General features: G+C 34.0%; 2 protein-coding genes and 1 non-coding gene across 3 annotated transcripts; 1 reads left to right on the top strand and 2 right to left on the bottom strand.

Annotated features, from left to right (window-relative positions):
• Positions 1-8,240: 8,240 nt before the first annotated feature.
• TRNAR-CCU (transfer RNA arginine (anticodon CCU)) lies at positions 8,241-8,313 on the bottom strand. The gene has a single exon. It is a non-coding gene; the product is annotated as a tRNA-Arg (tRNA).
• A 566-nt stretch (positions 8,314-8,879) lies between these two features.
• On the bottom strand, positions 8,880-11,095 carry LOC124822618 (rac-like GTP-binding protein RAC2). Its single transcript, XM_047294648.2, has 7 exons — positions 10,751-11,095; positions 10,562-10,649; positions 10,237-10,346; positions 10,072-10,135; positions 9,922-9,986; positions 9,750-9,815; positions 8,880-9,264 (listed from the first exon to the last, which is right to left on the bottom strand). The coding sequence occupies exons 1-7, from the start codon at positions 10,847-10,849 to the stop codon at positions 9,163-9,165; spliced, it is 594 nt and encodes a 197-aa protein (XP_047150604.1). The 5' UTR covers positions 10,850-11,095; the 3' UTR covers positions 8,880-9,162.
• A 3,568-nt stretch (positions 11,096-14,663) lies between these two features.
• LOC148197024 (uncharacterized) lies at positions 14,664-14,981 on the top strand. The gene has a single exon (XM_088093581.1). The coding sequence runs from the start codon at positions 14,664-14,666 to the stop codon at positions 14,979-14,981; it is 318 nt and encodes a 105-aa protein (XP_087949707.1).

The following is a 14,981-nucleotide window of genomic DNA, read 5'->3' as shown; positions in this document are numbered from 1 at the left end:
TTCACTCTTCATTCTTATCTAATGATACCCAGCCTTCAGATCAACTTTTGAAAAATATGATGCTCCTTGAAGTTCATCCAACAGCTCCTCAATGACTGAAATTGGGTATTTATCAGCCACTGTTACTCTGTTCAATGCCCTATAATCCACACAAAACCTCCAACTTCCATCCTTCTTTTTTACCAATATTACAGGACTAGAATAAGGGCTATTACTGGGTCTAATAATGCCCACATTCAACATCTCCTCCACCTGACGCTCTATCTCTGTTTTCATGCCATGAGGGTACCTATATGGCCTCACATTAACGGGTTCACTGCCCTCTTTCAAGGGAATTCTGTGATCAACTCTCCTCTCAGGTGGTAGTCTTTGGGGGTCTCTGAATATCCCTTCAAAATCACTCAGAATTTGTGCCAACTCTACCTCCTCATCCTACGTTAAGCCACCCTTTTCTATCTCCTCATCCATCAATTCTGTTTGGCTTAAACTCCACACTAAGGTCATAATTTCAATCCCTTTTTCTTTTATAAGTGCTTCTGGAGTCACCACCCTACGTGTCAAGGCTGGATCACCATTTATCTCCACTTCCCCTCCATGCGCCACCTTCATGATGAGTTGTCCCCAATCCACCTTTATCTCTCTCAGGGATGCTAACCACGTAATTCCCAGTATTACGTCCACACCGCCTAATTTAAAGAGATAAAATTTATCTCTAACTTCTAAGCCTTCTAGTAACAATGGGACTCCTGTGCAATACCCGCTGGTCACTTTCTTTTGTCCATCTGATAACAGTTGAAAAACTGTTATTTTCATGCTTAAAATTGATACTAAAAGCAACCTTTATACTTAGAAACTAGCTTGAAATCATGCTTTTCTTCATATTTTCAGAAATAAGAGAGCTGGACAGGTTTATGCTTGATTTCAGTGTTTTTGTGCAGGTTTTAAGGTGAATTTGGTGAAAGAAGTGAAGAAGGAGAGATATGGAATCAGAAAAGACATCAAAAAGTGCAAAAGGAGAAGCCGAAGTCACCGCTCAGCGGCAGTTTACCGCTGAGCGGCACTCAGGAGCTCAAGGGAGGTCCGCTGAGGGGTAAAATGGTCGCTGAGGGGAAGAAACGTGACACGCACTTACTGCTGAGCGGTATTTTACCGTTGAGCGGCACTTTAATGGGCTTGGACCTAATTTTCTGTAATTTACGAATAATATATAAGCTTTAGGGTTTCCTAGGGTTTGTATCTTTGGCTGAAACAAAGTAAACACTCTCTCTTCCACCCCTTTGAAGGAGGATCTTGGATGCTGAGGCTTCCTCTTCACCTTTTTAGGGTTTTATCTTTCATTCTTTCATTGTAATTCATCTAGGTTCACCATGAATATGGTGAACTAAACTCTGTATGTTTATTGGGGAATCAATGTAATCTTTTGAAGCTCTCATATATGGAATCTGTTTTTACATCTTTTAATTAAGACTTATGCTTTCTTTCATCATTAGTTAGGGTTTTTCCTCTTTGCTTAATGCTTGCATTGTTTAACTCATTCGATGCATGATTATTGGTTTTGTCGATACGGGCGCGTACGGGGAAGTCTAGATCCGGGGAATTTCTCCCAATATTATATTGGTTGTCGTTAAGCTCCTGCACTTATGAACTGATCATTAGAAATGCTAGGAATTGTATGAACTCGTGATTAGGGAGAAGCCTTCTTGAAAGGTACTTTAGAGAGTGGCATTAACAATGATGATTTGAATGTTGAATTCCTAAAATATATGAGAGTGGATAAGATGAAAGTGACCCCCAACAACATATTCATACATAAATTTCATTGAAAGTGTTTATCTTTTGCTTTTTGCAATTGATCAAAAACTTCATGCATACATATTTAATTTTCGTCTTTTGCATATTAAATCCAAATATTTCGTCTTTAAGTCTTAGCTAATCAAGAAACCACATAACTAAACTAGGCCGTGAGTCCTTTGGGAAGAACGATACTTGGTCTTACCAAGTTTATTACTTGAACGATTCGGTCACACTTGCCGATTGAAAAACAAGTTTGTGACATCATATTTTGGTGTTCATAAATTTGTCCATCACCATCCCCTAAACATACTTTATAAGGGCGTGCGTCGGTGCACTCCAGACCCAACTCTTCCACCAATTTGGTAGATATAAAACTATGGGTAGCTCCACTATCGATTAACACTAGAACTTTCTTCCCTTGCACCCAACCTTGCAGCTTCATCGTGTTAGATTGCGAGAGTCCACCAGCGGACAATCCCGACAACTCCATCGTCATCGGTTCTACTGCGACATTCTCCTCCGCCTCTTCGTCTTCATCCTCTTCCGCCAAAATCATGACCCGCATGCTCCGTTCTACACAGCGATGGCCCGGGTTGTAGGGTCCGTCGCAGTGGAAGCAGCGTCCTTCTTCACGCCGCTTAATGTATTCTGGGTATGGCAAAGTTCTGACGCCCCGTCCTGCGTTTCCTCCTCCACTACTACCAGCCTTTGAAATCATAGTATTCGCGCTAACGTCCTTCTTCGTCCCTGGCCCTTCGCTACCATTCACCGACCCCTCCAACGGCCCACGAAAAATTTCCGTCCTCGCCACCGTCCCTGAACTCGCGGAGTATCTCCCCCACGTCGCCCCTCCTTTTCCTCCAGCTCCACTACTCCCCCGCAATGTCAACCCCACTTGTTCGACGTCCCGAGCTCGCTCCATCGCCGTCAACAAGTCGCGTGGGTCATGCGGTCTCACGGCGTTATGTAATCCCTCTTGCAAACCTGCGAAAAAATACCCCAATAATTGATCTTCAGTTACTCCGGTTGCCTGCGCCATGAGTACTTCGAACTCTTGGATATACTCATCTATGTCCCCTCGCTGTCGCACAGCGGCCAACTTCTCAAAAACAATTCCCCGGTTCAGTCCTCCGAACCTCCGCGTCAATGCCTCCTTAAACGACTTCCACGTTGGGTGTCGGGTTTTCTTCCGGCAGAAGCGAAACCAGTAATTAGCGCCTCCGTCCATACAAATATACACTAACTTCATCTTCTCTTTCTCCATTACTCCCTGGATGTCAAAAAACTTCTCAGCCTTCTCTATCCACCCAGTAGGATTAGTACCTTCAAAAGTTGGGAGCTCAACGCGCTTCATACAGCTACGTTGTACTTCGCCTCGTTCATCCTCCGATTCATCATCAGTGCTCTCCGCTGACCTTCGTTCTCAATCACCATTGACAGAATTACGACTCCCTTCAGAACTCCTATATCGATTTCCAGAGCGTCGTCCGAAGGCTCGTCGAAACTCGAGAGTCATTGCTCGCATTTCTGCCTTCAACTCTTCCACCGTCGACTCCATAGCCCCGATTCGTCCCTCCATTCTTCTCTGATATAGCTCACTCCTCTTCCCTCCGAGCAGATCCGACAGGTCGGACCAAATTTGTTAGGTTCCTTTGTTCAAGGAGCCGAACAACAAATTCAAGCTCACACACACACACAATAGTAAGCAAGTATAGATGAATAGGTATGAATCTGTATTTCTATTTCTAATGTAATGTGTAGAAAAAAGGAAATACAAATATACTATCTCCCTCAAGGAAGCCTCCCTTCCTCCACCGTTCAAGAGGTCCAATCTCAATACCCAAAATGTTATCCCCCCTCTCTCTCAAATCTGTTTGTTATTTATATTCCCTCTCTCTCTCTTCTAACAAACTAACCATCTCTCCTTTAACAGATTTCCCCCTCTACCCGCCACTAACTTTCTCCCCTTTTATTCCTCCTCACATACACTTTTAATTGTCTAACAGTGACACTTAAAAAAAGTAACATATATCTATCTTTTAAGATAACAAAATATCCTTATGGAAAACATTTTTGGTAAAGTTACTGTCTTTGCCTTCAAATTGTCCTTCTTTAATTAGTATTTATGTTATTCTCTAGAAAACACCTCTTAACAAAGCAACAAATCTTTAACCATGACTAAAAAATGGCGTGAAAGGTAAATTCCAATAGTCAGTATTGTTTGTCCCATGCTTTATTTATAGTAATTACAAAACTCAGTTTCACAAGGAATTGTTTCCTAAGAAGCACAAATGAAGACCATCATTTTTTTGTCATTTTATGTTTAATTTTTGGTAAGAAACATCTAACATGTTCATGTATAACCCACATTACAATAATCTTGTCCCATTACATAAACCAGATTTAGGATCAATGTTAACCTTTAAAATATTTGGTGGCAAGTCACCTGAAACAATGGAGTGTAAGTACTCTTATTGATATGAATTATAAGTATCTCCTTCGACCTTATCCAATGACAATAAATTAAGTTTTTCAACATTTTAATTTTTTTGAGTCAATATAACTCTTTGAATCGTATAAGATGCATCCCATATATGACTTTTAATGGAGAAATGTTTTTGTATTAGCCTGTGTAATGAACCAAATGCTCTTAGTTTAGAGCAATCCATAGGTTTTGCTTTGGATATTTCTCAAGCCATGAGTATCTGCGTGCAAATGACATTATTCACCGTGATCTAAAACCTGGTAATTATGTTTAGTTATAATGATAAGTATCTATACATTGTGATATTTGAATGACTTTTTACGTTTTGTTGTATATTTTGTCTTCTCTGAAATTTAGTATGTATGTCTTTTAAATTAACACTTTTTGTTAACTTATGGAATGTCTAATGTAGATACAGACCAATTAAGGGGATCCAATAAATATAAGTATTTTTATTTCTGTACCTTTACAATAACTAGTTCATTCACAGTAGTCAAGGAAACTCATTAACACTGATTGATTTTCATATATATATATTTTTTCTGAGTACAAGAGGTGCAGTCATTTCAATTACAAGTTATCCATGACTTCTTTAGGTAATTTGCTTCAGAGGCATTAAGTCTATTGTCTACCCATTAACCCTTGCCATGCTAAAATCGTGGATATGAGTTAAAAGAAGACCATGTCACAGTACCAAACCATATAACAACACAATATGATGTTAATATTGACAACTCAAAGTTTTGACATCCCATATCAATCAGTCTCCAAGATAGCAGCAGCTAAACCAAACAAAGTAGACACAATGCAAACATATAGTTCCTAATACTCATATATAGTAGATGCTCAAATCTTAAAATTTACTCTCAAGTGTGAAGATACAGAAAACTAATACCAGAAAACTAATACCAGAAAACTTATAACTTAAAGACAAAACCATCATTAACTTCAGGCAAAGCATACAAAAACAAATCAGCAACTACAAATAAAAAATAAAACACAACAAAATAAAAATGCAGTCCTAAGAAGTGTGAAACAAATGCTTTGAGGGCTGAATAACATAGATACACCAAGGCTTTTAATAATCAAGCTATTACTTCCTGTTGAAATATAAAGCATTGATTCTGACCTGATTTATCTTAGAAACTAACTGATACAATATCCTCAAACCTATAACATAATGATGTTGTGTCTGCTAAAAGTATTAATTGGTCCTATTAAAATTCAAAACAATCAGATCTGTAGTACAAAAGAAGATATATTTAATAATTAAAAAAAAATTAAAAACACCAAGTACACAATCAAAACCTCAAACACCACATGCCAGTAACAGAGAAACTAGTCAGCGTGGTGGATTGTGGTGGTTAATAAAACTTGACTCTGTCAACCAAAATCTTCTTTATTATCCTATCCTACATCTAATTTACGATATGTTAATATTCCCAATAAAATTAAAAATATTTGTTCAAGAATAACAATATAAACTTATTATAAATATTCTTATGGGTCGTACAACTAGATTGGGATACAAGACAATCGCCCTAAAATTTTTCATTGATGATTAGACCATTAAACTCCATTATTAATACTCAACAAATTACAGGACCTTAATTTTGTAATCAGAACATGTATCAAAGACAAGAAAAATAAGACATACAAACAAAATATATACTTAAAGGATACATGATGAACGTATCAATCACAAAATAAAATTAAGTATAAATTCTTCTATAATAAATCCCAACAAATAAATTCTTCTATAATAAATCAATAACTTCGGACGCATAAAAATATAGAATGTTTCCTTCTAAGAATGCACCAAGATGATATGATGCAATGAATATATACAACTCATTGTGATACAAAGACACAAACAAATATTTCACACTGAAAACATGGCCGAAATATTAGTTCAACAGGCATCATAGGACCACGAAATGTAAGAAACTTGTGTAAATCGGCTGTTCCTCACACGAGATGGTGAGTTGATGCTACACATGAACTAATATCTTTGAGAAATGGCTTTTTATATAATACGAACTGCAAAAATAAAAGGGCATAAACATAGAAATCATGAACTTGAAGGAGATGGTCATTAGAAACGATGAAGATTAGGTTAGAGTGAAAAATGAAGATATAGATAGAGAGATAGATGAAGATTAGGTTAGAGTAAAAGAAGAAGGAGAGGAATTAGGAAGTATTAGGAATGAAGGCTTAGGCAAGAGGAAAAGAACGCAAAAAGAATAATTTGATTGAAGAGATAAGATGAAAATTGAAGAGATAAGATGAACATACCAGGGAGACGGAAGTGATAAAAATCACCTCAGCCCAAGTAGAGGAAACACAAAGCAGGCGAACACGAACACGCACACAAAGTAGGGAAATGAAAGTGCTTAGGAGGAAGGGAATTAGGGCTTAGGGAATTAGAAATGAAGGTGCGGGAAAAACTTTTCTAATATTAAAGACCGCCGAAAATTATTCTAAAATAAAAATATATTTTAGGGACGACTTTGGTTAGTAACCGCCAAAATTTTCTTAAAAAAAAAAACTTGCGGGTTTATTCAAGGTTTCCAAAACCGCCGAAAAAACCCCCTCCGAAAATTCATTATTTTTGTAGTGAATAATGATACTTTGATAACATTTTAACATTATCTATGTATCATTCTCTGATTGGTCCAAAATTACTCCACAATCAATAATAATAATCATAAACACCAGCATAGACCAATCACAGAATGACACGTAGATGGTGTTAAATTGTTGTCAAAAAAATATTGTCAAAAGTATGATTATCCTTTATTAAATTATGTTTTGTTGCAAGTCCGTATAACTATTATCCTATTAAATCTTGTAAAAAGGAAATATCATATTATGTCATATTTCTATATTTACTTTTTTTTATATACATAATTCATATTCTTATTTTACTTTTTATAATACTGTTAACAGCTCTTTCCAGAATAATCATTGTTTTGAAAATTTATTAAATAAAACCATTTCATATTCATTTTTTTATGATATAATTATTATTAATCGTTGTTCTAAAATTAATCATTATTTTGAAATTTTTTTGAATATTAGGTTTAATTCTTTTTAACATTCCTAATGGTGGAGGTTTGTCTCAAATAGGTCCTCATATTTTAAATGGTCTGAATTAGGTTCCTTATTGTGTACTGATAGATCATTCCACTGATTTAGTACTGATAGATTACTCCAAAATCTTCAAACGAACCCTACTTTGTAACCACGTATACGATTTTTCGCACCCACTCAACAATTTCTCGCCTCGATAAAACCCTATTTTCCCAAAAATCCCCAATTTCGCAGCCAGTCAACAATCAAATTAAAATTCCCTTCGTTATAATCAGTTTTCAATGAGTTAAATGTTGCGTTTTCATTTATTTAATGTTTTATTCAAATGTTGCGTTTTGATTTAATTCAACTAAATTAAATATGTAAATAAAAGAAAGCCAACTCAGCGACCAATGTGTGCCATGTCAGTAAAACTTGGTCATGTCACTCTGCCACACACAACATTTTTAAATTCCGTCCAGCCAAATTCACGGCAAGGGCTAAATTGATTCAATTTTATACAATAAGGGACCTAATTCAGACCATTTAGAATATGAAGACCTATTTGAGACAAACTTCTACAAATATGGATGTTCAAAATGATTAAACCTATTTTTTATCATATTTATAAAAATATATTTAATTTTTTTGATAAATAAAAATTTACTTTACATATTAATTTAATCAATTTATATAATAACTCATGTTATAGCACAAATACATAAAAAAAATGCAGAGATACATGTTCTAATATTATAATAGAGTTACATATATAAGTGAATTGAAAATAGATTGGATTATTAAAACTATAGATTTTTGTTTTATAAAATTACATAAAAAACTAAAATTACAAGATACTAAAAGTTTTGAATCTATACAGCAATGAAAACGCGCCAGATAGGGGTCGAACCTACGACTTTCTGCTTAGGAAACAGACGCTCTATCCACTGAGCTACAGGCGCTTTTTACTTTTATTATTTTAAAATAATTTAAAATATTTCAGGTACAACTAATTTTATGTTAGATAAAATATTTTATACTGTTATTATTTTTACAACGAAATGATCTAAGATTTTAATTAAAATCAACTTCCCAAACAGTTAACATTATAGTTGTTCTCCAAGATCAGGCTTGCTTTAGTCAGTTTCTTTTTGCGCTTCCATAACATTTTCATTACATTTCTTATATTTTTTTTTATTTTGTCTTTTTTATCTAAGTCATTTTTTTACTTTCAAATGGTGGAATTCAAAATATAACTTTTAGATTACACAAATTAAAAAGTCTTTTTTTAAAAAAAAAAATAGTTTTCGGATTTTACAAATGGGAAGTCATTTGACTTTCAACTTCGAAAGTCACTTTTATCTTCCAAATCTGAAAATAATATTTTTTAGAAAAAATTAACTCAGATTATATAATTCAAAAATAATTGTTTACTCTGCAGTCTAAAAGTTAAAAATGATTTTTGGATTAAACAAACCATAAAATGAAAAAAAAAAAATTATGGAGTGTAGGAAGAAAGCTATGGAGGTGCAGAAGAAGTTGTCCTTTCTTTATTGAAGTTATGTGGGCTAAAACTGCTGTGTTCAAATCCAACCCATCATCATTTCATATTAAATAATTACGCAAATCCTTGCATCATTTCATATTCAATTTTACAAGTAGACCTGCTGTAGAACACTATAGTATAGAGTTTGCAGAGCTATTTATGAAATCAAACAAAAGGGAAAAAAAAACCCTGGAAGAAGGATCTGAATGTTACAGAGTGAGAATTTATGTGGACTTAGGTGGCAACTGCAATTGAACAACTTGACTCAGAGGAAAACACAAGGAGTGTTCTTCTTCTTTCCTTTTTTCTTGGACTTAGGTGGCTGCAAAACAACCTTGATTGCAGCATCAAACACAGCCTTTACATTCTGAAATATTGCAGCAAAAGCATAAATTAGGCCATGACTTCATGTTTTTATACACACTTCTAATTTTAAATATGTAATTGTTATTTTCAAATATTAAACTTTAAATTTAATTCAATTTTAAAAAATGGAATTATACTTATTTATATACTAAATATCTTTCGAAAGAAGAAAAATGTTTTTTTAATGAATTTTTTTAATGACTTTTTTACAATAGCATATATAGTAGTTTGTGATTGATATACGGAAAACGGATTATGACACATGATTTATTGTCAAAAAGTTAATTTATATAATTTCTTTCAATATGAGATATCTAACGGTTATCTTTTGTTTTTTATACACTAAGTGTGTAACTATAACATAATCTTGAAGTCTTAGATTGATAATGAAGTTTTCCATTTTTCTATGATAATTTCCGTAGCAGGCAAAACAATAAAAGTTAATGCAAGTTTGGCTACATGCATCCTAACAAAAGGAATTTGAACCTGCTGAGTCTTGGAGCTGCATTCTATGTACACAGCAGCACCAATTGCCTTCTTCAGTTCTTCTCCCTGCACAATACTCTATGGTATTTAGGTGTATTCCAAAATGGAACCAAACACATTCTGTATATTATCAATGGTTCCAACAAGAAAATATGAGCTAGAAATGATTTGCCTGGGCAGTAGTTATAGCTGTGGCACCAGGATGATCAATGAAATACTGTTTGTCTTCCCTCAAATCTGTGGTCAACCAATGTGAAATGACAATGCAGTTAAACAACTTGCTTAGTGAGGCAAAGTCATTAAGTAAAGTTTAAGATGATACCAAGTTTGGTTCCCACTAGTACAATTGGCACATTTGGAGCATAGTGCCTCAGTTCAGGAATCCACTGCATAAAATTGGCCTAATGTCAGTTTCTGTGGGCTGAAATTTGTACTAAAAACAACACATTCTTTGTGCCCTATAAAAGAGTTTTGTGATTAGCAGAACCTTTTTAGATATATTCTCATAGCTGGCTTTGCTGATGAGGGAAAAGGCCAGCAAGAACACATCTGCTCCTCTGTAACTCAATGGCCTAAGCCTGTTGTAATCTTCCTGTCCTGAATCCATGAACCAAAAACACCAGCAAAGTATTACTCAGTATGATTTCCCATATAAACACTTCAGTTGCAAAAAGTTTTGAGAAATAAATTTTAAACTTAATTCAAACCTTTAAAAAAATCAGTTTGTAAAATAAGGTTTATACTTAATTTTGTTGAAGTAGCATATGTTACGGCCGCAACACAATTGATCAAACATCAGATGTAATACTTACCAGCAGTGTCCCACAATCCGAGGTTAACTGTGGTGCCATCAACCACAACATTTGCACTGAAATTGTCGAAAACCGTAGGAACATAATCCTTGTTTATTTTTGTAACAAGAAGAAGGAGTCAATGTCATAGTTGTAAAAGCAAAAGCAAAAGCAGAAAGAAAATTGCAAGTTAAAAATGGTGAGTGATACCGTGGGGAATGTGTTGCTGGTGTAAGAGATAAGCATGCAGGTCTTTCCAACAGCACCATCACCAACTGTGACACACTTAATGAACCTGGCTGTGCTCATCTTTCAGCAATGCTTCATCCCTGCAAGGTCTTGTTTTTTTCACTTTAAAATTTGGAAGCAAAAAGAAAAGGGAGAATTTGAATTTTGAATAGAAAGAGAGGGTAGCATTTAATAAGAGAAGCCTATTGGCACCAACTTTAGTGTGTCCTTTTTATCTTTACCATTATTGGGTTTGGGTTTCTGTTTCTTAAAGGGGAAGGGCATTGGTGCGTTTGTTGATGGATAGAAGTGTGGTAGAGTTAAGTGTAGCAGAAGGGAGATCAAGGTGAATAATGAGTATTTAATGAACTTTGCTTCCATAAATCGACAACCTAAGAACTCATGCCATAAATCATAACCAAAAGGGTCACCACCGTTAATTACGCAAGCCCAACACCATCAACAAAACCTGATGCTGCAAATATTGCTCTAAAGTTACCACTTTAACTCACTTTAGAATGATTACCAAGTAACCTTAAAAAACTCGCCACTTTCAATCTTGTCTTAAACACTCTCACCTATGTTTTACACTTAATTATTCAAATTAAGCTGATAAATTTTGAAAAGCTTAGTTAAACTTTTGACCCTCAAAAAAATATACTTTTATTGAATGGTTGATGTCATTGAAGACCTATTAACTTTGCTCTTCATTCAAAGACGATTGGCGAATGATAGTTTTGTATATGCGTTGATAATATGAGACATTACTGTAATGTTATATGTTGATGTTGTTATAATTTATACCAGGGAAAATATGTTTTTTTTCTATTTATGATAACAAAAAATTATAAAATTATAATTATAAAAATAAGTATATACAATGTTTATAATTTTATTGTTAATAGTTTCTATTTATTTTATAGGTAATTTTTACTATAAATAATTATTTTAATTAAAAAAATCAACTAGAGAAAATAATTACATTGAAAAAAAATAGTTATTTATTAAAAGATAAAATTGAAAAAATATACACAAGTTAAATCCCTTTTATATACACAAGTTAAATCCATTTTATATACACAAGTTAATTCTCTTTTATACCCGCAACCCGTCGTTACTCGTTGGATATCAACATAAAAAAAAATCCGTGAATTTTTTTCAATCGACGGATATGCATTGGATACCTGTTTTCAACCTGTAAATATTTAAAAAATATACTTTAAAGGTTTTCTCGAAGCTTCCTCTAATGAAGAATAAGGCAGCAGAATGGTAAAAACTCGAAGGAGAACGCAAAATCGAAAATGAATAGTGAAAAATCCTAAAATCTAGAAGGAACCCTAATCTGGACTGATTAATCAATGGAAACGAGAAATTGATCGGTGGAAATGCTTTTAATCAGTGCAAAAGTAGGTTTAATCGGTTAAAATGGAGGAAACAAGCAAAAACAGGATGAAAAACCCTAAAGAAGGATGTTGCCGTCCAGAGATATGTGAATAGAAAGTGTAAAGGCTTCGAATAGAGGCTATATTTTAGTGGAAATGGAGGTTCTATGAATGAAATGAAGGTTCTATGATGATGAAAACTTGAGAGGAAGACAAAGTTGTGGTTCGTGCATAATGAAATCGTGAAACGAAGATGCTCGAGAGAATGAGAGAACTTGAGAGGATGTGCGTAATGGTGATGTGGTTTCTGTGAGACCTAAAGGGGTGTTGTTTTCATTTTGTAAAAAAATAAAAGTAATTGAAAGGAACATGAAAGGAACATGATGTCGCATCTAAGCCCAAGCCATGAGAACCCTGTTATTAAAATTTCTAGAGTAATAAAAAATTTAATTTTAAAAAATATAAATTAAATTATTATTATTTTTTTTGCGGGTAACAAGTACCCGTGGGTCGGATAATATAATATCCACACCCAATCCTTTTAGAAGTGAATATTAAAATATCCGTTATCCGTTATCCATAGATAATAAATATCCGTCGATAGTAACTATCCTTAGTAATTTTATTCGTAAATATCCACGGGCGTGAATTTTTTTGCCAAATATAGATGCTATGGCGAAACTAGAGTTTTCTTCTTCCTTGCATTCTTTAAAATTAAAAAAAAAAATTATAATATATCAGTTTTATTAATTAGTATAAAATACATAATACATAATACATAATACATAACTGTTTCACATTTAAAAAACTAAAAATAAAAAATTTAAAAAACTAAAAATAAAAAATAATGTAATATATGTATGACGCATTAATTAATAATAAACAATGTACTATAAAAAACTAAATAAATAATCATAATCTCAAACAATAAAATATTTGATTTTTAAATTATTTACTTTATTATTTTATTTATTGTTATGGTGATAAATATCAATTTTTATTAATATTAAAATTGTGTTATATTTTTTATTTTTACCATGTTTTACATTTTTTCAATATTAATCTCTACTTTATATAATTGTGGTTTAATCATTCTTGTAGTCTCTATTTATATTATGTTTTCTGAAATAGGTCATTTTCTTATTTTTTTTCCCTAATGGAGTTCCTAAAAGTGAAAAATTGAAGCAATTGTCTCCCTATCTTAGGTTAACGGAGTTAACTTTAGTTACAAATGAGGAGCATTGGTGTCTTGAAGACAATGACTTTGATGATGTTACAAAGTAAAGAATCTGAAGACCCCTATTGTCTTAAGTTTAAAAGCACTCATGTATGTTGGTATGCGAGGAAAGGGAACAAGAGCCCAGATGCAAACCGAATAGTGTATAACAGTTGAAGACTGAACGGTCACAAACAAATGAAGGCCAAACACAGGACAAACACTAGCCGAACGCAATTGAAGACCGAACGATGTATAACAGTTGAAAGTCGAACACAGTTGAAGGCTGAACACAGCTAAAAGGCCGAACGATGTATAGTAATTGAAAGTCGAATAAGATAGATAAACACAACACATGTACAGGACCGAACAGTGTTGAGTCCAACTAACATTGTAGAATAAAATGTTAAGAATTGGAAAGTCTATGAGTGAAGAAGAATCGAGGCGAACGTTTGAAGACACTAAGGGATTGAGCCAAATGGTGGAAGGAGGTGAAGAACTAGAGCCAACCATTTGAGGAGTTAATATCAGATTTGTTCCAAGTCTCGCAGATAATCGATTATCACTTACAATAATCGATTATCATTGGCAATTGTAATATGTCATTTCACTATCAGATCAGTAGGCTATATACACTTTCTTCCAAACCCTTCGAAATCATCCATGCCACTTTTGAGAATATAGTTTGTCTGAGGAAGTTCTCAAGTAATAATGGGCTCTTGTCAAGACTTGTGAATAGGAGAAGCTTGCACTTGGTGTGTCTAAGGTCGGAGCGGTTCTCTTCAAGTTGGCTGAGCAGTTTTACTTCCGGTTCGTTTGTCGAAGGAATGTTCTTTCTGTTCTTATTTGTATTTCATCTTATTGTAATCTGTGAACAATATTTTAGTGAAAAGGTTAATCACTATTTATAGTGATTAACAACTGGACGTAGAATCTTTTGATTCGAACCAGGATAAAAATCATTTGAGTGATTTTTCTACTCCATACACTCTTTATATTTTCTGCACATCAACTATTCGATAATATTTTTGTAAGAAAATTAAAGGAACCATTTAAATTGAATGAACACGCTTTACGCTCTTTAACAATCGCAAAACCGATTACTCTTGTATTCCGCTGCACAAAATCGGTATCGATTGTTCCAACAATTGGTATCAGAGCTTGCTTTGATATTCTTTCAAACTTTTCGAAAATGGTCGGTCAAAATCAAGTTTACGCCGAAGGTGCTTCCATCAACAGACCACCACTTTTTACTAGTGATAACTATGCATTCTGGAAAGTCAGAATGAAAATTTTCATGGGGTCTGTTGACAGAGGCATTTGGGAAGCTGTAAAAAATGGTCCTTATATTCCTAAAAGTACCGCTGATGGTGTTGAAGTGGAAAAACCTTATTTTAATTGGACTAATGAGGAAAATAGGAGAGCCCAATTTGATATTAAGGCTTGTAATATAATATCTTCTGCTATGGTGCTTGATGAGTTTTATAGAATTTCTGTTTGTAAGACAACACAAGAAATGTGGGAGGTCCTCAGAGTCACACATGAGGGTACTGATGATGTAAAACACGTAAGGAAGCACACGCTCATCCAAGAATACGAGATGTTTAGGATGTAG

This window comes from Vigna umbellata, chromosome 6 (genome assembly GCF_029865625.1).
Source record: "Vigna umbellata cultivar VRB3 chromosome 6, Vumbellata_1.0, whole genome shotgun sequence".
NCBI classification, from domain to species: Eukaryota; Viridiplantae; Streptophyta; class Magnoliopsida; order Fabales; family Fabaceae; genus Vigna; species Vigna umbellata.
Note: the sequence above shows the minus strand (reverse complement) of the source record. Positions and strands in the feature narration are given on the sequence as shown.

What these genes read in the sequence shown, in the direction of transcription:
- LOC124822618 (XM_047294648.2), bottom strand. Translation starts at nt 10,849, where the DNA reads ATGAGCACAGCCAGGTTCATTAAGTGTGTCACAGTTGGTGATGGTGCT. An exon ending in CCAGCAACACATTCCCCACG is followed by an intron (nt 10,650 to 10,750) that starts GTATCACTCACC and finishes AAAATAAACAAG; the next exon opens with GATTATGTTCCTACGGTTTT. An exon ending in GCAGCTCCAAGACTCAGCAG is followed by an intron (nt 9,265 to 9,749) that starts GTTCAAATTCCT and finishes GCAATATTTCAG; the next exon opens with AATGTAAAGGCTGTGTTTGA.
- LOC148197024 (XM_088093581.1), top strand. Translation starts at nt 14,664, where the DNA reads ATGGGGTCTGTTGACAGAGGCATTTGGGAAGCTGTAAAAAATGGTCCT.